The sequence below is a fragment of the Nasonia vitripennis genome (assembly GCF_009193385.2).
Source record: "Nasonia vitripennis strain AsymCx chromosome 1 unlocalized genomic scaffold, Nvit_psr_1.1 chr1_random0003, whole genome shotgun sequence".
In the NCBI taxonomy this organism is placed as follows: domain Eukaryota; kingdom Metazoa; phylum Arthropoda; class Insecta; order Hymenoptera; family Pteromalidae; genus Nasonia; species Nasonia vitripennis.
Window position 1 is genome coordinate 894924 of NW_022279589.1, and position 21709 is coordinate 916632.

At 38.3% G+C, this 21709-nt stretch overlaps 1 protein-coding gene across 9 annotated transcripts in view; it reads right to left on the minus strand.

Annotated features, from left to right (window-relative positions):
- Positions 1-21709, minus strand: part of LOC100115682 (sodium/potassium/calcium exchanger Nckx30C) — a 570283-nt gene that overhangs the window by 518692 nt on the left and 29882 nt on the right. For 6 of the 9 annotated variants that reach the window (XR_004345111.1, XM_031929495.1, XM_031929529.2 and 3 more), the window contains exon 3: positions 25-286. Coding sequence is in view for 8 of the 9 variants with exons in the window: in XM_031929495.1 (XP_031785355.1) it covers positions 25-286 (262 nt within the window). In the remaining variant the exon portion in view is untranslated. The remainder of the gene's footprint in view (positions 1-24; positions 287-21709) is intronic. The other 3 variants (XM_031929636.1, XM_032601244.1, XM_031929593.1) reach the window with 2 other exon arrangements.

The following is a 21709-nucleotide window of genomic DNA, read 5'->3' on the forward strand; positions in this document are numbered from 1 at the left end:
ATAAACAATTTTTTATACATATACCCTCACTCGACTGACCATCGTGGAGTGGGTCAATCGTATGAATCATCAATTGGAGTAGACCATGTCTGAATCTTGCATGACTTTCTCGGCCATCTGCCAAGTCTGAGGAATGTAAAGGAACTCTTGTTGTAGTACTGTCATACCTTCCATCTTTATTACCATTACATTCATAATCATTCACTGTCCTATTTTTTTTAAGTTGACAATCTCCAGAAAAATGTCTGGTATTACTATCGCTTTTACTCGTAGCACAAGTATTTTGCTGAAATAAGATAAAACATGATGAAATACGAGTACTAGTGCTAATAAAGAATTAATTTATACTTAATTTCTTTATTAAAAAAGATAAAATTTTGCGTTCTATGCCTTATTACGATAAAAGTCTACTACAACTAAATTTATAGGTCCAACAAATGAAATATTGTTTTAATATACAGTATATCTGCCTGCTAATGTATAGGGCAGTTTTGATACATAATTTAATACATAAGTTTTGGATGGTTCATTGTCCAAAAGTTTGCAGACCCCTCTATTTTTTATTATAGAATACGAAAACTGCCATCAATTTTTTTTTCACAGAAATTCACGCATGGTTACATGTGTAATGTCCTAATCAACCTAACCATCAAAACAACAGGCTGTTCATTAGATAGGTCGCTCGCGCAATTTTCGATAAAACGGTTTTTACATTTTAGCTCTCTACTTGAGAACCGCTCGACGAAATCGTTTAAAATGTTAGCAGCTGATAGCTATTTTTATGGTTAATCACCAAATAAAATTTTGAAGCATTTGACTACATTTTTTAGAGATATAAGAAATCAAAAAATTTTCAAAAAAAAAAATGAAACCTTGATATCTTAAGAACCATAGGGGTTTGAAAGCTGAGCAATGAACTTAGCCAAAACACATAAAATATCTAGATTTTTCTAAAATCTCAAGTGCGACAAGGTTTTTTTACGTCTGTAATCGAGGCACAGAAAAAACTCATTTTATCCAGTTTTTGATTTATTATTGAAAAAATAAGTAGTGAAATCACTAAAAATTTAAATAAGATATAGTTCGACACATGACCCATCGACATGATTTTTTTCGTGAGGCTATGATGTTTATTTTTAGAGATATGAATTTTGAAAAAAATCACCTTTTTCATTTTATCCGATGACCAAAGCGGTCGATCTCGAGCACTAAACAAGGAAAAGTAGGTATTTTTATTCTCTTTTACATGCATTATAGCTAAACTGTTTGTAACAATGGGATGATTGAAAAAAAACGCAAAATAATTTATTTCAAAAATAAAAAAAATAGCCATAATAAAATATAGTTAAGAAAATAAAAAATAACTGTTTTCCCGAATTTAGAATCCAAAAATATATATGCATGTCAAATTTTATTGATATTGACAAAGTAGTTCCAAAAATATTACGGTATACATACATACACACACACGCGCGCACACATCCATACGGACATTTTCTAAAAATACTTGATTTGAACACGCCAAAAAGTATTTTCTAGAAGTTTTGACGAAACTCAAAATTTTACTATTACAAAGAATCCTTTAGAAGAAAGCAGAAAGCGGCGACAGAATAGTACATTATGCAACAAGGGAGTAAAATCGTTGATTAATCCCGCGGGTGAGTAAATCACCCGAGGGAATAATCGACTTTACTATCGTGTTGCATATAGTGCTTTACTCACGATTAAACTGTGTAGCCACTTTATTTCTTGAAAAGTGGGACCTACTCAGCTATCGGCATTTTAATGAAAACATACGTTTGTTATTATTTTCTATTTATTCTATTGTACTCATTTCATATATAATAAAAAACCGCTGCCAATTCATTGGCACGTAGCTTCCTCCAACCAAATTTATAGGTCCAACAAATGAAATATTGTTTTAATATACAGTAAATCTGACTGCTAATGTATAGGGCAGTTTTGATACATAATCAAGTGGCGCGGTAGTGCCACGAAGGCGAGTTTGAGAAGCAGACGAAGCTGCGGCGCCCGTGACACTATTTACTTCTATATTGGTGTTCGGATTTTTCATGATACAGAAAAAATGCTTATCATTACTGTTTGTGAGTATTTTTGGCTTATCGGTATGTTTTATTAGCTAAACTATGATTTCCAACAAAAATATTTGTAGAAAAGCCGTTTCGTTTCATAATAAGCGAGTATATATATCAGGAATGCTCAAAACAGTACCTCTACTTTTTTCTCCAGTGTGGTAGGACCGTGAAGTTGGCCGCACAAGCTATTATGTGTAATACAGTTAGGTATCGCTTTTCCACAGATTTCTATAAGCTTCGCAGAGTTAATGTGTTTACATTGTCTGCTTGATTTTAAGGGTATGTTTTTGAACAGCTGCTGCACTGTCGCTGCACAAACTTTCTGAGTGTTCGGGGTCACTGATTACGGGGCCCAGGAAGTGGATTTCGTGACTTTCCGTGCATACATGCAAATATCGTTTCGCGGTAGCCGATTACGCTCGATGTCTAGATGCCAAGGGTCTTCGATGACGAGGCTGTCTAAATATATTGCGCGCTGTCGATTTTTGTATCTAAGTATCAATATCTGCCATGAATGCGGTCTACGGTGACCGATAGCAAAGTCATGCAGTGGGCACCATACTTACTTTTAGTGCAAAAATGTTCAAATCAGTTATGTTTACTGTCTAGGTACACGCGGTCGACAATGTAGCGATCGAGGTAGGGCTCTCCGTAGCTTTCATTGTCTAAGTGTAAAAACTGATTCTAGACACCAAACGCTATTGAGCGTATCACCAGGACCCTGACATCGGCCACCTCATGCACCTGGATACAATACACGAGAGATATCGATAATCCCGTAATAAAAATCCCAGTACCCTCGTAGGAAATTGGGGCTAATATGGCCACAATAGATCAAATTTTATGCCCAGTGTAGCCAGATTCTGTGGCATATCGTGGCTATATGTCCCTGTTAACAGGCAACGGTAAGTGGACATCTTCTTCATCGCCATGATCGTTGTCATCGCGCGTTTCCCTTAGAAGATTTTCGCGCGCTGTAAAACATATTTTATAAGAAATGTGTTGATTTAAAAAAATAATATTACAAAGTCGAGTACTTACCAACATATTCGTCGTATTCAGTCATTAAACACTGCAAAGGAACCATCTGATGTAGATCACGTAGTAAAATTAATTCGGCCGCTGTGATATCAAGCGATACAGGCGAGCAATTTCACGAATAGTACAGCAGCTAAGAATCCAACGAAACATTCTTTTCAGATGTACGCAACTCATGCGTCTCAAGCGATGACGCCACTCAAAGTCGCACACTCTCCAGATAGCAGTACGATTTGCGCTTAATTGCAACAAATCCACTACACGTATAATAATACCGCGAAACTTATTTTCAGTAGAGTTTTCCATTATGAACGGTAAATGAAAGAGGTCTTTTCCGTGCACGACACTCATGAAAAGTGACACACACTTCTCGTTGTGCTTCGCCTTTTATGTGTAATAGGGAAAATGATTCAAATAAAAACGGATTTCTGTAACACCCCCGCCAAAATCGCCACGCGTATACAGAACTCATTCAGCTGCAATGCTAGCGCCATTGCGCCACTACCCCCTTGTATACTCATACACGACGGACGTTGTCCGCCATCGATATGCAGTTATAACGTACATATGCCGGTCCCTATAGATAATCATTCGTTGAGGCATTTGTATATATTCCGTGAAAGATGTTTCGGAAAACACGAACATCCTAGCGTGGGCTTAACCAGCATATTACCACCTCCACAGCCGCACACCTTGAGTATACAAAAATATACAGATGTCCCTTCGCCAGGATAACGACGATATTATTTAGACCCACCGTTTTTTTTCCAAAGCACACAGCTTCTCGGAGATAAAAAGTTATTCTGCTACGGTGTTTTAAAGGACGAAATTCGGTCAAAAACTTTTCTCCGAATCGTATAGTTCGACACGTAGTTCCACGTTCAAAGCTTAGAAAAAAAAAAGTAGAAATGGCCTCTTTCGACAACAGTTTAATCGATCAGGTGTGCGCTATGACGGACGCCCAGTACGACCCGGAAGAGTTGGACACCATTCTGCACGAATTGCTGCAGTCCAGGACTGCAACAGAGCCTGCTACGACTATTACGACTAGTGATGTGCCAGAACATGAAATATGTGCTGCGTATTTCGACCCTGATATGATACGGGTGTTGACCGAAGCGATAGTAACGACGCGAGTGAAGTGACCGACAGCGACAGTTCAGCGTTCGGCAATGAGCCCACTAGTGCAGTGTCTAATGTATGGTCTGAGCAAATTGGCGATAATTTGTTCCAAGAATTATTGGAAGTGCCAGCCGAGGGTGAGTCGATGGATATATCGTCACCTGCTAACGAGTGTCGTGAATCCGTGCCCGCGATATCTGCCAGTACCGTCATCAACGAAGTAAACAGTGATAGTGCCGACGTCGATCTCATGACTGCCGAAATACTCGCCCTGATTCCACCGACTTATTGTGAAGCAGAGCAGCAGCAGCAGGTGCAACAACAGGAGCAACAGCAGCAGCAGCAGACGCAACAGCAGGAGCAACAACAGCAGCCGAAGCAACAACAGCAGGAGCAGCCCCAAGAATTGCAGATATTTCAAGATATTCTGCGCATAGATGAAGGTTTGATGCATAATCAGCACACTGATAGTCTGCGTGTACACAAGAAAATGCGCCGCCATCACGAGCGACTATCTTCGGGCGCAGATCAAACATACCGCGCCGACCGTGTCCATCGCACACAAGCATTTTACACGTCAAGTTTAGAATTCTTGGAGCCCTTCAAGAAACTAGAATTTGTGCAAACGCTCCAGCGGACAATCAACAGGAGTGTAGCGTGTATTAACACCGCAGTAACGGACTCGTGCTTAAGAATAGGTCACATGTTTATGTTCGCCTTAGCGCGAAAAATATTAGATGAAAATGCTGCTATATGCACTCCACCCTTGATGACGCTTTCGTCATCAAGATTTATCAATAGCATCCGCATCGTAACAGACGGATGTATTGATAAAGAAACCTACCACGTGTGACGAGAATAGAGGCGTACAGATTGTTGCACGACCTCTGTATGCTACAAGTATGCTGTACCGCATAGTAACCATAACTTTTTTTAATATTTTTTTCTTTATACATAATTTAATAAAAAAATATTTGTTTTATGTTACAGCTGCGCAAGATATTCTGACTCGTGGTTTCGAAAAGCAGCGCAGGAAAACGTTACGCATGTGGCATGGCGACGCAAATCAGCGCGCTACGAGAGCGATGACTGAGAGACAACCGTGACCAGTAGGCTGTGGACGGTGCCGTTCAGCGACCACGTTTTCGACGGCCTGATCACGCGTGAAGATATGTCTATCCACCGAAAGAAGACAAAGAATAATTATCAATATTATGATCTACAATGTATCACATACAGCCATTATATGTAAGTTGTTTTTTTAAAATAAATAAAAACGGTTTACCGTTAATCGCAAAAAATGTGCGAAATTATTTTAAAGTTGCCTAAAAATTTAACCTCTCGCGTATACTATGTTTTTTTTCCTGAATAAACTTTTAATAAATTTATAAAAAAATACATTTTATTATTATTTACCATAACACCTTTCCTTCATTTATACCGCAACATTTATTAAACCTCCTTCTACGGCCATCAGCCAATAAGCAAGATGGATGTATTCTCTGGAAAATTAGCGTTAATAGAAACAAAAACATCCATACGTATAGAACAACTAACATTTGAATAAAAGAAACGAGATGCTGAATATGTACAACAGATACATATACACACATGAAAGTGGAAAGCAAATATAGCGCTTCTACACCATGTCAGTCTCAAATAAGGACATATCTGTTGCATTATCCAAAGTCTACTCAGCAACAGGTACTCCTTATCAGCCCCCGAGAAATCAATAATGACCTACGCCATAACAGCCCCCAGGCCGAGAGAGAGATTACGAGATAGAGGGGGATATACGCTATACCGGCCTAGGCCCCGAAGCCGAGGGGAGGGGGAAAATCAACAACGTCTGTCTCGCTATATGGCCCTTCTTACTACTGACGAGATCTCGGGAAAATCTAGTGGTCACTCTGAGTTTCGCTTGCGCAGTGCAAACTACGTTCCGTGTCTGAGGCTAAAAATGTCTCTCCAAAAATTGTGTAGCGTCTCGTTCACTATTTAATGGACAACAATTATGACGTGGAGAAATTGTTTGTGCAAAAAAAGTGGCAAAAATGCGTGAAACAAGCTAGCGAGCGTGGCTTGCTGAAAATCGCGGAAAAAGTGTTTAGCCACGCACGGCCACGACAAATAAGCCGGTGCTACCCGCTGTATAGGAAAAATGAAGAGCTGGTTCGACTAGCCGGGCAAGTGTGTGAAGCTTGTCACCATTGGGACTACACACGTAATCGAGGTCCATTACGTGTGCTTGCAGAGCGAAACCGTAAGTAAACTCTATGATTCTGGATAAACTCTTGTTTTGTTTTGTTTTTTAAACGAGTGGCACATTTTAAAATATTTGTGGTTTACAGGACGTGTTACACTATCACCGCCAGTCGCAGCAGCATCAACACCGCCGCCGGCTGTGCTAGCATTACCAGTGCCGGTATCAGCAGCAACTGCAACAATTGAGGCATGCATGGAATTACTGGGGACTAATGCCGATGATTGGGTCGAGTGGAATGGCGAATCTTGCTCTCCAACATCTTCGCAAGTCCCGGTGGCGGATAGGACTATAATGAGCGAAGAGAGAGAGAAGTCGAACTAAGCATACAAGGTACGACGGATGTGTGGATCGACTGGAGTGGTGACATGCTCCAGGTACCGCCGACGCCGCCGATCGATGTACAGCCCTCGTCACCGTCTCTTAGACCGTCTTCTTCTGCGCCGATCTCGGAAGTAGAAAATGGTAAGTTTCAGACACACACGCACACACACACACAACGTAGTTATGAAAAATATTAAAAAAAAAATAATAACATTTTAATTTATATTTTCAGTCTTCGAAGATTGCCAGGGTTATTTTGACGACGACAGCGAGGATGATAACGATGTAATTATCCTATCCGATCAACCGGCTTTTCCTGACCTTGGAAATGTCTCCCTTGAAGAGGTGATGTTTGAGGCTGCCGAGATGGGGTCAGCTGCGTACGCTGATATCCTCAATGCAGGACTAGAACCGCAGGCGTAATCACAGGGTCCTCTTTACGAGGACATAAGTGACGAAAAAGCCTTGAGCATCATATTCGACTCGCAATTGGTGCCTGATGACAGCATCGCTTGGCTCGAGGCGGCTGCTGCTAATGCCGCTACTGCTGCTGCTGCTGTAGGTCCTTCACAGATAACATGTCTCGACGTTCAAGGTGTGTAATTTATATATATAAAAAAAGAAAAAAAGAAAAAAATAAATTTTGTCAACGATATTCTGTAATTAATTTATTTATAGTATTATAATAAACGAAACTAATTAAACTAAAAAAAAATTCTTGTATTTTTTAAAAAAAGATATGGACATCTCCAACGTCAGCGATGACGAGTCCAACACACCCAGCCATGCCACTCCAGCATCACCTCCATCATCATCATCACCGTCAACATCACCTCCAGCATCACCTCCAGCACCAACACAACTAGATCTTCATTACCAAGTAGGCAGAGGAAAAGTAGAGGTGATTTAAAAAAAGTCGTTATTTTAAATGAGAGTACTCGTTGTGCTCGTAATTTTTTCACCGCGGCTCGCGACGTTGAATTCGGTTTTATAATAACGCCGAATATCGATAACCCGTTTACCTGCGTTCGGCTTTATAAGAAATTTATCGATATTTAGTATCGGGTTTAAATGAAAATATTTTAATCGGCATTACAGTAAATAGTGATAGATTTGCTCGAGGCGACGCATGCTTTCCAGTGCGAAAGATTCACGATTTCGCCTTTAACGATCTTTGTAACCGTATAGGTAGCGTTACACAGAGTAACGAAGCATTTTTTATAGACGAGACTCTCCGCGTAAATGTGACTTATTCAGATTTACCACGCGGTGGTAATGGTCTGCAGGAGTCAAAGTCGGTTGACGCGTTAAATCGTCAATCAATTTTGACTATTAAAAATAACGATAATTTATGCCTACCGCGGGCTATCGCATGCGGGTTAGTTTTTCTTGAGAAAGCTGAGTCCAAACGCACGATCTGGGAAAAAAATTTGCGAAAAATCGCCTTTAATTCAATGGCGCACCAAAGAACATGTGCAATTGAAATTTCTCAAAAAGCTGGAGTAGTCGTGCCTGAAGAAGGCTGTGGCTATACCGAGTTTCGGAAATTCCAATCATACTTGTTGGATTACGGAGTTGCGCTAATGGTATATTATATAGAGAGTTTAGGCCGTGGAGAGGGCTCGTTATTTAACGGAATAGCTTTATGACGGAGTAAATATAAAATATACTAAACAAATTAATATCGCGTTCCATAGGAATATTAATCATTTTAATTTAATTTTAAACTTGACTGCGTTATGTGTGAAAAAGTATCAGCGATATTACTGTGAAGATTGTAACACAGTATATACGCGGCCTTTTCATCATAAATATGAAAATCTTTGCATATCGTGCAATACTTCACCAGCGTGTTAGGCTCTCGGTGCGGCCATAACTAGTGACGATTGCCACCGTGAGTTTAAAAACCCACAGTGCTTCGAAAATCACAAGGCTCCTGGCTCGTACACGATGAGTAAATCGAAAAATGCGCGACGCTCAATTTGCCAATTTGTAAAGTATTGTACTTTTTGTCATTATGTTTATGATATTGATTCGTATAAACATAATTGCAAAAATATGTACTGTACGAATTGTAAAGCAGTGCATGAGAAGAATGCCAACTGCTACATGCAAATTAGACCTCTAAAAAAAATTCACGTGTAGTTACGACAACAACAAATTTTCACCCGGAAACTTTTTTCATCTTCTACGATTTCGAGACGACGCAAAACACTGTTCTAAGAGAAGTGGTTGAAAATAGCGTTTACTTACACGTGGTAAATTTATGCGTGGCGGAGTTTGCATGCTCATCGTGTTTAAATGAAAACGATGTATCGCAATTTTGCAATTATTGTGGCCTTCACCAATACGTTTTCACAAAAGAGCCGATTTCTAGCTTTTTCAATTTAGTTTTGCGGAAAAAACTAATTTTAAAAACATTAAGAGCTTAATTATGAACGGACGAAAAATAATTATAATAAGTTTCGGTAAAATGAAATTCATAGATAGCATTCATTTTATGCCTATGAAACTTGCCGCATTGACAGACTCGTTCGGTCTGCCGAAAGAAGCAAAGAAAGGATATTTCCCGCATCTGTTTAATACAGATGATAACGCGGATTATAATGGTCCTTATCCGGCATCCGAATATTATGCACCGGATGCGATGAGTTCCAAGGAGCGTGAACACTTTTTTAATTGGTACAATGAAATATCAATTAGAGAAGAGTTCAATATGCGAAGAGAAATAGTCTCTTATTGCGTGAAAGATGTAACTGTCTTGCGATTAGCTTGTTTAAAATTTAGACAGATATTCTTATATTGCGCTAATCTGTGTCCATTCACGGAAAGCGTGACTTTAGCTGGCTCGTGCTCTTTTGCTTATGCCCGTAATTTTCTAAAAGATAATTTGATACGTCTTATAAGCAACGAAGATTGTGTGCGCGTCGATAGACATAGCCAAAAGGCCGTAGAGTGGTTGTTATGGGTTGAGCAGCAGGTAGGCAGGAAAATCATTCATGCCGGACGTGGACGGGAGTACACACTTTTCGGTCGTATTAAAGTCGACGGGTTTTTAGCGGATCTTCAAAATCCAGAAACCGGTACAGTGTACCAGTTTCATGGATGTTATTTTCATGGCTGTCTGATCTGCTATCCAACGAGGCGCGATGCGCCTCTTCTAGATCGGACTACTCTCAATCAAAAGTATGAGAGTACCCTAGCAATTTCAGCTAAAATAAGATCGAATGGTTTTATTTTAGTTGAAATGTGGGAGCATGACATTAATTCAAATATAGCTACTTTAAACGCTTTTAAGCGCTTAATCGAAAATCACCCGATCGTGCAGAATGAAATTCTCAATCCGCGAGATGCTTTTTACGGTGGTGATAAAGTCAAACCGGGTGAAAAAATATAATATGTCGATGTTTGCTCTTTATACCCCTTTGTTACGCAGAACTTGTTGTGAAATTTTGAGCAAAGTCCCATGTACACACGTAACGCCGGAAACTTATGCCTTAAGCGATACATGGGTATCGGACGAGATTAAAAAAAGTTTATAACTCGGTTATACAATTTTAAATATCAGCGTTATCTGGCAATACGAGTTAATGCAGTCCGACCCTAAAGCCGGTAATCAAGACGACACGACATGCGGATTGTTTACCAATTATATTAACTTACTTTCAAAGTTAAAACAGGAGAGCTCGGGCTGGCCACGTAATTGCACGGATGAGGCGAGTAAAGCGGCTTACATCACCTATTATAAAGAAAAGGATGGTATAGATCTAGATCCTCAAAAAATAGAGAAAAATCCGGGCATGCGCTCGGTTGCAAAACTTTGTTTAAATAGTTTATGGGAGAAATTCGGACAACGAGGTAATTTGCCAAACACCGAAATAATTTATTCGAGTGAGCAGTTTTTACAATTATTAACTAGCTCGGAAAAGGAAGTAGGTAGGATAGTTTTAGTTAACGAGATAGAACCATATGGTTATATACATGAATAAAAAATAAAAATTATATCCTATTTTATTTACTCAACCCCTTAAATCCTATAAAATAATAGCATCCCTCAGGCGGCGGTGGCGGCGGCGCGGCGCGGTGGCTTGCTGATCAGCGGGACCGCCCCCCCCCCCCGGCACGCGCTCTAGTAGGGTAGTAGCGAGGGCGCGTACACGCGTGCAGATAAAAAAAGACCAAGCGGGGCCGCTGGGTAGGGCTTTAACTCGACGCGCAGGTAAGCGGTTTAACCCCGGCGCAGGTGTATGACCAGCGGTGTCACTTCTCGCACTGCAGTTGACCTATATTTTACAAGGAGACATGCGCCACTATAGAAGCAACACCTGTAGTGGTGCTTTGAACCAAAAATTCGTATACAGCATGAATGATTTTCTTCACTATTTCCTCCTCCTCCTTTCCTCTCACACCCCACTTATTTTTTTGCTATAGCAACACTAAATGTAGAGAGAGGGGGGGGGGGGGCAAATTTTCTTTTTGCTCTAGTAAAATCTGTCATACATAGACAGTTTGTAGAGGTAGCAACTCCTGCATCATGAATCCTCATAGAGTTCTTGCACGGGATATGGATCCTTTGATTCATACAGTACATGAAGTGAGTGTGTCTGTGTTTGTTTCAAACACTATCTTGGTTCCATATACAATTAATAAAAGAAGATGCCACGTACGTGAAATTAGAGGCAGAAATGTTAAATTATTTTAGTACACAGTCGTTGTTATATTTTTGTGAAGAAAGTTTTACAATTTCAATGGAAAAATCTTATTCACCAGTGTTCCACAAGGAAAAACTCCACGAGTTAAAGGTAAGAAAAAGAAAAAGAAGAAGAATGAGTAATCCAAATTTATTTTTTACGATAATATAGTGACAGAAATTTTTTTTTCATTTTAGGGAAACACGATAATTGCAGTGAAAATAATGGGAAGATGGTTACGAGGAGTAACAGAAGAAGGATGCCCGCAACGATGCCGACTAATAGATAATGGTACATGTGTGACTCTGATTGAGTCAAGCGAGGAAAGTGGTATTTATCTGCTAGAAGCCCGATTTATTGCCTTACCTCCACGAGCAATTTTAGCTGGACTTGGTTTCGTCATGCCCATACCGACAAATGGTCTCCACTGGTCACCTCGTTCTGCGGAAATATTTCTTATGGTCACCGTAAACCGTATTCTAAGATGCGTTTTTGCACAAAAAGGATTATTCGGCAATTCAGCTTACGTATTTCTAAGCCAGTGTGGGCAAGGAAGGTGGAGGTATGGTTCATGTGAATCCAATGCTTGTCGCATTTGACACAGCCATGAATGATCTCACCGGGATGCATCATCCAATCTGGCCATCAGATACTTTGCGTTAATAATATATAAATTTCATATAAAATAATAATAATAAAAGTAAACGAAAAATCTATCAAAGTTGTTTTTCTCTTTCTGTCTTTTAACCTTTTTCTTGACAAGAATATTAATAAAATTTAAGACGGAGGAGGCGGAGGAAATAAATAATCATACGCGTATTTCACGTAAAAATAATTTGAAACACCACTACAAGTTTTTCTTTTGAAAAAAATTTATTAAATCAGTTGATTGTTAAAAAAATATACGTAATACATGAGAAATTCTTAAATCTAGAATAAATGCGGTTATATAATTCACTCATAAATTTTGAATACGTAGTTTGAGTACTTTTTGAATACGTAGTAATGTAAATTAACAAAAGTCAGATTCTTTTCTTTTTCTTACAAGATTCGGATTTACAAGATTTAATGCAATAAGAACGTGAGTTTGATACACTTTTAAATTTTTTCTTTTTATACTTTTCATAATTTTTCGAAAAATTACCATGCATAATTTGTCGCTACTCCTTGTGTCACCACAAAAGAGTTTAGAAAAATCCATAGCACAATTATAGCGACACATGAAATACAAAAAATCCACACAATAATTGCCGCTCACATCGGAATCGAAACTCTGCAAACGACTTGTAGAACACGTGAATAGTATACAATTTCGTCGCAATCCGTCAAGGTGTTACGACACGATTGGTTCTATACCATAGGAGTCGAAATAAACGCCATGACCGTTTTTGTTGACAAAAATTGTTATCCAGTGAGCACCAGGTAGATGATGTTCTTGGGTATTAGCAATAAGACAGGTCTCGTCCACACCCTGGGTAACCGGTCTGCTGGGAATACCCCGACGGTCTGTGCTGATATGCCCCTCAGTGCCTGCTGAATCTGTAGTGAGTTCATCGTAAGGTTTCAAGTAGTAGGGTTCTTCTTCTACTTCTCCCTCTATTTTTTTTTCTATTTGCCCCACTACCACCGCCACCGGTACCACGAGCACGACTAGCAGTAGCAGCAGCTTCTTCTTCTTCAACAATGACAGCAAAACAAGATTCGATAACCTCGGCAGGTGTGGCAGTAACTGAAGTAGTAATTTTGCTGATGTTGTTGTTGTTGTTGACACTGATTTTACGAGGTGCCACAGATGACCCTGATGACGACGACGACGACGACGATGTAGCACCATCCACGAGTGCTCTTCGAGAAGGTTTTTCAATTAGGCTCTTCTTCTTCTTTCTCTGCTCGTTCATGTCGATTACGGTGTGACCGTATAAGGCCTTTCTCAACTATGAGCAAACTCTGAATGTGTAAGCCAATGCATACGTAAAGTGTTCAGATTTTCCTCCGTGATACATGCAATTATGATCGTCCACACTGGATAAGTTTCTAAAGGATGGACAGCTGTATTCTTCAAGGTTTGTAATCTGTCTTCCCAAAATACGCTCTAGTAGATTAGCTTTCTGGTAGCCACGTGTGTAAATTGTGTATGCTTCTCTGGCAATATAGCGGCAATATAGCGCAATATAGCGTAACGATGGATAAATGTCGTCCAATGCGGCCTTACCATCGTACCATTCTATACCGTGATGATAACACGAAAGATAAGAATTAGTCGAAATTATTCCCTTGGGTAATTCGTTGTAATCATACGGTGGTTTCACAATCCAATGAGCGATAAAATTATGGTCAACTGCAATTACAGCAATCCCCTTGGGTAAAAATAACCCTTCTTTATCGTGAAAAGCTTGGATATAAATGATAAAATCCATTGTAGCTATCGACTGTTTCTTTCTCAAATACTAGAGATGAACTAACAGCCCTCAAAATCCGGAGAGGTTATATAGGCAAACATTCTCCCTTCTTTACGGTTTCTCCTTCTATCCCTCCTGCATACAACGTAGAATTTTAACGAAAAAGAGGGAGGAGGCACAGTTCTGTGATTCGTTTGTTCGTTCTTACTGTTACGCACATCTTATGAATTGTAATCTAAAATAAATTGACGCGTAGAATCGATGTCTAAAATATTGTCATATTCAGCATAAACGATACAATGTACGGTGTGTGTTAATGGTTTATCGAAACGCACTTAGATACGCACATTTCCATTACAGACTAAGGACCAATGCGTACCGCAATGAGCAGACATGTGGGGGGTAAGATCGAATGCAAACAAACGAAAGCCATCGGGATATTCTGTTCTATTGATATCATTTCCCTCATTTGCAAAGTGTATTCCAGTACCAGAATAAAGAGTGTGGTAACAGTCTACCTAAAGAGGCGCAGCTGCGGAGAAGTTTGGCTGTAACGGTTTATCCGGCACTTGTTGACCATCGATATAAAGGGATAAATAATTAATACCGAAATTTTGAAAGTTGAATGGATTTAATAATCTATTGCCGTTAAAAGCTTTATTATTGACAAATCCTATGATGAGTCTTTTCGGCAATTGCTCTAGAATTACATTATCTAAACAGTCACCGAGTATACTTTTATGCATGCTGAATGCTTTAACTTCGACGCGTGTCAGAGGGTATTTTGCAGTTGTTGTCGCTAATGTTTTAGCGTGTGCCACTAAAACACCTGGGTTTATTTTTGCTCGTCGTACAAGTAAACTAGCTTCTTTTATATGTACACTATAATTTTTATCGGATGCATCTATCAAACAAAAAACGTCCTCATACCAAACGGACTCTCATTTCTACACCATTTAAAGAAATCTATCCTGGTTACATACGTCAATGTGCAGATGTCCTAAAAGATCAACGACTTTTCCATCGCTCGTAGGTTTTTGATGACTTAAAAGACCTTTATTCGCACAATCAGTGGCAGGCTTCTCATCCATTTTTCCTGCTGTATCCGCTCCCCATAACGACGTCGAAAGATGCGAAGTTTTTGCATCAGGTCCATAATTCAATAAAGTTTCAATGTACGCTCTGTAAGGATACAGTATTAGACGGCGTCACAAGTTTTTGATTGAAAAAAAAACGTCCACTTGGCTAAACATTGAGTGCAAGAAATTGTTCACAGATGCCACACTCGCATCCGTTTCCTTGTTGTGGGGTGTTATTTGAACATTTAGTTTGATCATAGTATGAGCTAAATCTATATACTCTTCGCCTGCTGCGGCGACTAAAAATTCTAAAGATGCTTGATCGGAGAGTGATGACACAGGCTTGTATTCCACACATGATGATGATTCGATAGTGGTCTGCGTCATTGGTAGTGAAAACAAATCAACCTTCGATTTTACGCACTCGCAGCTTGAATGATGTAAGAAAGACATTTTAAATTTTTGATTTAATCGAAAATATCCAAAACTTAATTTTTTTCAGTAGATTTCCTACGTTTTTTGTTCACTGCACTTTTCACTTTTTTTCCTCTTGTATTCTTCTTCTTTCTACCACTTATTAGTCTTTTGACAGCTTTTTTTTTCTTGCTAGTTCGCCTCTTCTTCTTCTTATTAGCGGTCTTGCGTGCACGACTGATGTACTGCAACTGTAACGCTCGTTTGAGCACCATCCCTTTATAGCCAGAGCCTTCCATAAGTTCGCTTATTTTCTCATTAGCCTTACGTTTTAATTTCAGTCCAGACTCGGCCAGGCGATTGTTGAGGAAATCCTTAAATGACATATTATTTTCTGTTACATCGTCGAGGACATTTATACCTGCTCTCGGCCGACAGCTCGGACTCCTTTCGCCAAAAACGGTAATGCTCGTCGAAATAGTCCACCCAGGAAGGAACCAATACCATGACCGCGCTGCCCTCGCGAGCTTACATACACACTCGCAATTCCGCCCCCCCCCCCCCCACCACTCTGTGCACTATAATATGTGTCGTAGTAATTCATTTTTAAAATTCTCTTCTAAAATGAAGTGCAACGGTCAACGTTCCAAACTCGAATGGTATTAAACTCCCAAATTGATCTCTTATATCAATATCTATAATTTGGAAACGACTGTTCAAATGTGGTACATAATTAACAGGTGAATATCGTTTAACAATAGTACTACCGTATTTATAATCACTTGCTTCAACATTCACAATTCTTAACAGAGGCGCATGTGCGTCGCCTACGATACAGGGTTCACAAATGTTTAAATAAATAAAAAGTTTGTCGGGTATAGCGTGAGCAAGAGTAGCAGGTTGGCTAACTACATAATCTCTATAAGGTTTAGTTTCCGACTCCAGTGTAATTCTCAAAGTACCATTTCCAAAACCAAGAATACGTTGTACACGCTTTCCAAGTCTGCTTTTCTTTTTTACAAGCTCCGGATACTCTCTTAGAGTAACGTAACCTCCTTTTTCATCGTAAAGCAATTCTTTAACCGTTTGATTGTCGTGATATTCTTTGCCTTCGTTTATTGCATCAATCAAACCCTGTACGGATTTATATACACTATGCTGGAAATGAAAATTATCCTTCCATTCTGCAGGTGATATTAACGTATCTTTATAACGTAAATGAAGCGTAGTGCAGGGTATATGAATTTCTGACAGTCCAACTTGCCACTTTTCATGTAAATCGATTGCACGAGGTAATCTTACTGAAAAACTAGTCGTCGTGTTGTCCGGAAAAAATGTCATGCTACTATTACTAGGGAGCACTACTGTGAATTCCGATTGATTCATTTTTACAGCTTTGTTACGTCACTTGCGAGAATCCAAGAGTTAAATTTGTCGGGATAGCCGATCCAGCTTACGAAATACTCCTTTTTAGCTCCTTTACCGCGTGTTTTTAAGATTTCATTTATTTTATATTCTTCTCGCGATACTCTTTCATTGTGCACCAAACTCAATTCTTCTGGGTAGAAAAATCCTTCAATTTCCTCACCTTCTAAATAGATGAACAAGTTTTGACGTTTTTTTACTTTAACAATTTTAAAAATCTCTTCGCTCCAGCCTTTTTCGTAACCTTTTTCAAAGCTGTTACGTTCTCTGCTAATTCGAACAAACTGATCCACTTTATATCTCGGTTTTTTCCGTACAACCTGTTATTTTAAAGATTTTTCCAACATATTTTTTCTAGTTTCCTGTGCATTGTAAACTGTTACGGCAGCAGGTTTCATTTTTATCGTTGAATGTATACTATTTTTATAACTCTGAACTATAGCTTACAGTACATCAATATAACGTTTCGTATTTTTATAGGTAAAATAGCGAAACATTCGTTCCTTTAGCGTTCTGTTGAATCGTTCCACAACTGCGGCTTTTACATCAGGATTACGCGCTACACGAAATTTTATACCCGTTTCACTTAAAAACTTTTGAAATTCTTTACCAACAAATTATTTTCCCGCATCCGTTTGCAACATATAAGGACAGCGATTTTTATTTTTATTTAGAATTTGTTTAAATGCTTTAGTCACTTCTTTTACGGTTTTGTCACGCGACGGCTCGACAAAAGTATATTTACTTAAAACATCGATCACTACTACCAAATATGAATAATTATCGTTGTGACTCTTCAGAGATGACAGAACTATGAGAACGTCTTCCCATACGTGATCCAATCCCAAAACATCGTAGTACAAACGTGGAAATTTTTTTCGAATAGGTTTGTGAAGTGTATGTGTCGTGTCTTGTCAACCAGTCCTTGATTCGTGGTGCTGGTATCTTTTTCTTATTTGCACTAATTAAATTTCTCGTTCCCGTAAAGCCAACCGCATGCCCCGGATCAAAATATTGTTTCTTAATTTCTTGCATTATTATTATGTCATTTCAACCATAATTCATTCCAACGTTTAGTTATAGGAGTAGATGTTCGAAAACTATTTTTTTTTTATTGCTGACGTCGTTTTGCTTTTTTTGCTACAATTGTATCCATTATTAACGAAGAATCACTTTTACTGTTTTGAAAATCATCGATTTCCTCTTCATCATCGTCTACGTCTTCTTTTCGTCGACTTTTTTTCCAACTTTTTTCAAGTCCGTTTTCAAAACCACTGCGAGACAGAGAACCATTGAGATTAGAAAATTTACTATTTCCAATGAACTCCCTCGGAATCTGGGTTGTAAAAAGTAATTCACCAAACCGTTGTCAACCCGCGGCTTTAATATTTTTACGTGCTCTGGCTACATCATTTATCAAGTCAATTATGTTTGCATTTTTTATTTTTTCTCCGTCAATTTTTACAATACAAGTTGCACTCTTATCCGGTTACTATTATTTTTCAAATGATTTAATAAAAGTTTTGTTTTATTTTTGTATAATTTTGGCACACTTTCAAGAATGTACTCATCGCTCATTTGATATTTTTCATCACTTTTACCATCTGCTAAATTTTTATTATCGTTAAACCGGCGTTTTTCATCGACAAAAAATAGATATCTCTGTAAAACTTGTAGAAAATCTCTGTACTCGTCAGTATCTGTCGTATATTTTCCTGAATCCAAGATCTGTCGCATTTTGCTATCAAACCGTGAAAATTTATCTCCAAGTGTTTGAATAGATTCACTCGTTCATTTTTTCTCCTGTTCTGGAACTGCCTGTACGCCGGCTGCTGCTAGCAAACTATTTATTGATGCTGTTTTTATACTTGCTTGCATTTTTTGTAAACTTTCTTGAGGAATCAAAACCATTTTTCGTGCTCTTTCCATTATTTATGTGTTTAGAAAAAGATCCAAAATAGTTGGCAACAGAAAGCCTAGAAAACTCCCTCCTTTTTGTACAATAATGCGCTTTTTACTCTTCCAAGAATTTTTTTTCGTTTTGTAACTTTTGTTAAATTACGCAGAATTGTTTTATACTTTTTCAGCTTATTTTTTTCCGTGACGTTTAAAAATACAATACCTTTTAATACGTTCAATGCACACTCACAAATATACTTTACAAGTTTTTCATCGGCAGTACGCAATAACGTTAGTCGTTGTTCTTTATTAGAATGTCTCAATGCCTGCAGTAACACAAAATATTTTTCTTCAAAAGGCGATGCGATATTCTTCTTTCTAATTAACGCTCGACTCTCACGAGATGCACGCTTCGCTATTGTCGGATTATAACTGAACCGATATTTTCTCTTTACACAACATTTAACTTACTGTACTGACTTGACGAATATTTGGGAATATAAACATAACGATATTCATCATTAGGAAATATACAACTACAGAAACGTAACTCCTCAGGTGTACTCTTCTTCAAATCAATAACTAAATAAGAATACGGCTTTATAGTACTATCATAATAAGCTTCTTGCAAAAACTTGGAATCTTCGGGGTATAGTTGACGAGCCAAATGCTGAATCTGTGCACGGTCCCGAGGATTCTTAAATAAAACCATATAATTCGCATTCAGCGATATATCGCGCTGCCCTTTGTGAAATATATTCTAACATATGTAAATAACCGATGCATTATGATGATGACTTCCCTTACTAAACAAATCTATTATTGTACCATTATTCGCTGACTCGCGCATCAAATCATCTATTATTAACAATTTTCGTTTTTCCGGATCGTTCGAATAGTCCTCGTTCCGCGGCAATCCTTCACGAAATTCAATCTCTACATTCTCTACTCTATAACTTTCTTGCCATTCACTATAATAAAATATTATTCTATCAAACTTCGCATTAGCCAACACATCAAGATGCTTTAAAAATTTTTGTACAAATACTGTTTTACCTGCGGAGGTAGGACCAGCGCAAATCATAATCCATGTGTGCATAAAACAAGTATCCATTTTAGCATATAATGACACACTAACAAAAAAGTACTATACGCGGTCCAAGACCCTTCTCCAGAGGGCACCGCCGGGACTCACTTGCTCTTGCGTCATCACCCCCCACCGCGAGACCCAACTAGACTTGCCCCGACGAGCCATGGCGCCACCCTCCCCTCCTTTACCTCCACTACCTGTCTGACTGGGCTTGCCCCTCTCTACTATTCACATTTACAACCTAAATACTTTTATTTCTATCAAATTTGTGTGCTCTCCGATGACCAGAAGTAAAGTGAGCCTGCGGTACCTGCAAAAATGAAAATGATGGATTTTGGGCCTCAAAGACATATTGCACCTGGTATATGGTGTATATAAAAATTGTTATTTGTCGTTTATATTGTTTCAAAGTATTGTACAGCTATTCAATACAATTTTAAAACAATTAAGGGCAGTTGTAAAAATAAACTGAGATCTTTAATTTTTTTACAATTCAACGTGTATCTGCGTCTTCTTAATATAAAGGAATTGAATGAACTTACTCTATACTTAATTTATTGATCAACAAAACCATTAATATTTGCTCTGCTTTGTGGTTTGTGCACTACATTGTTACTTTTATTGATCGAGAAATATGACCACCCTAATTACATAAATTAACACAAATTTATATTTAGAAGGATCTTCCGTTATACAGGTGGATATATAATCAAGCAAGCAAAACATTTTAAATTGAAATAAGAGAAGAAATTGCTGAATTGAGAAATGAAATGAAATTGATTCGAGCTGCTTAAACGAATTCCGTATTTCTAGTAACAGCAGAGATTAGAGGAGAGATTGCCGATGCCGTGTTAAAAATGCGTGGCGAATTCGATCATGACGCCACTTGCGGCCTGCGATCGAACTATACGCATCTAGAAAAGGAGCGTAGGGGAAGTATACGCATCCAGCGGCAGTGGAGGAGAAGGGAGAGGCTCTATATAATCTTAGGTCCCCGCGCCTGACGCGGCGGAGGAAAAGTGATAAACGGCGACTGTCGAATTTGCGCATCCACACCTCGCGGTAGTTTCAACCAACGCCAAATAACTATTCGGGCATATTATTGGACTAAAAAGAATGTTTAAACAACAACATAAGTGTAAAAAAATTAGAATCTAAAACTTTTGAAAACTCATGATTGAAAACTTTAATTTTTTACAGGGATTATGGTTAAACCGGCACAAACAAGGTAAGCTTAAGCTTAAACAAAGCTAAATTAAACTAATAAGCCACCCCAGCCTCCCGATAAACATATGCTACTTTCAGTTTTCATATGCCAACGATGATCGTGGTGGCGCAGTCTACATTGTTGCTTGGTATTCTTATGCACTCGGGTTCCAGTCCGAGTCTCAGCAAATCTTTTTTTTTCTACTTGCTGATAAAATATAGAGTATACAATAATAAGGCAATATGCCATTCTGCTTCTGCAATTATATTTCAATTTAGCTAAGTATACGGTGGGCCTGCAATAAATATAGATATAATTTACTTCTTAATCGTTTATGAAAACAAAGTATACAATGAAACTTCTTGAATTTTAGGAATACAAATCAATAATTTTTTTTTTTTTTAATATCAATGTAATTAATAAAACGTTATCGTACTAATAAGATAATTTAAATTTATTTAAAATTGTATTTTTTCTTTACGTAAAAAACTATAAATAATGGTAGTTATACATTGCAGGTCCCCCCTGTACCGTATACTTACCTAAATTTAAATATAATTGCAGAAGTAGAATGGCATATTGCGTTATTATTGTATACTATATATTTTATCAGCAAGTAGAAAAAAAAATTTGCTGAGACTTGGACTCGAACCCGAGTGCAT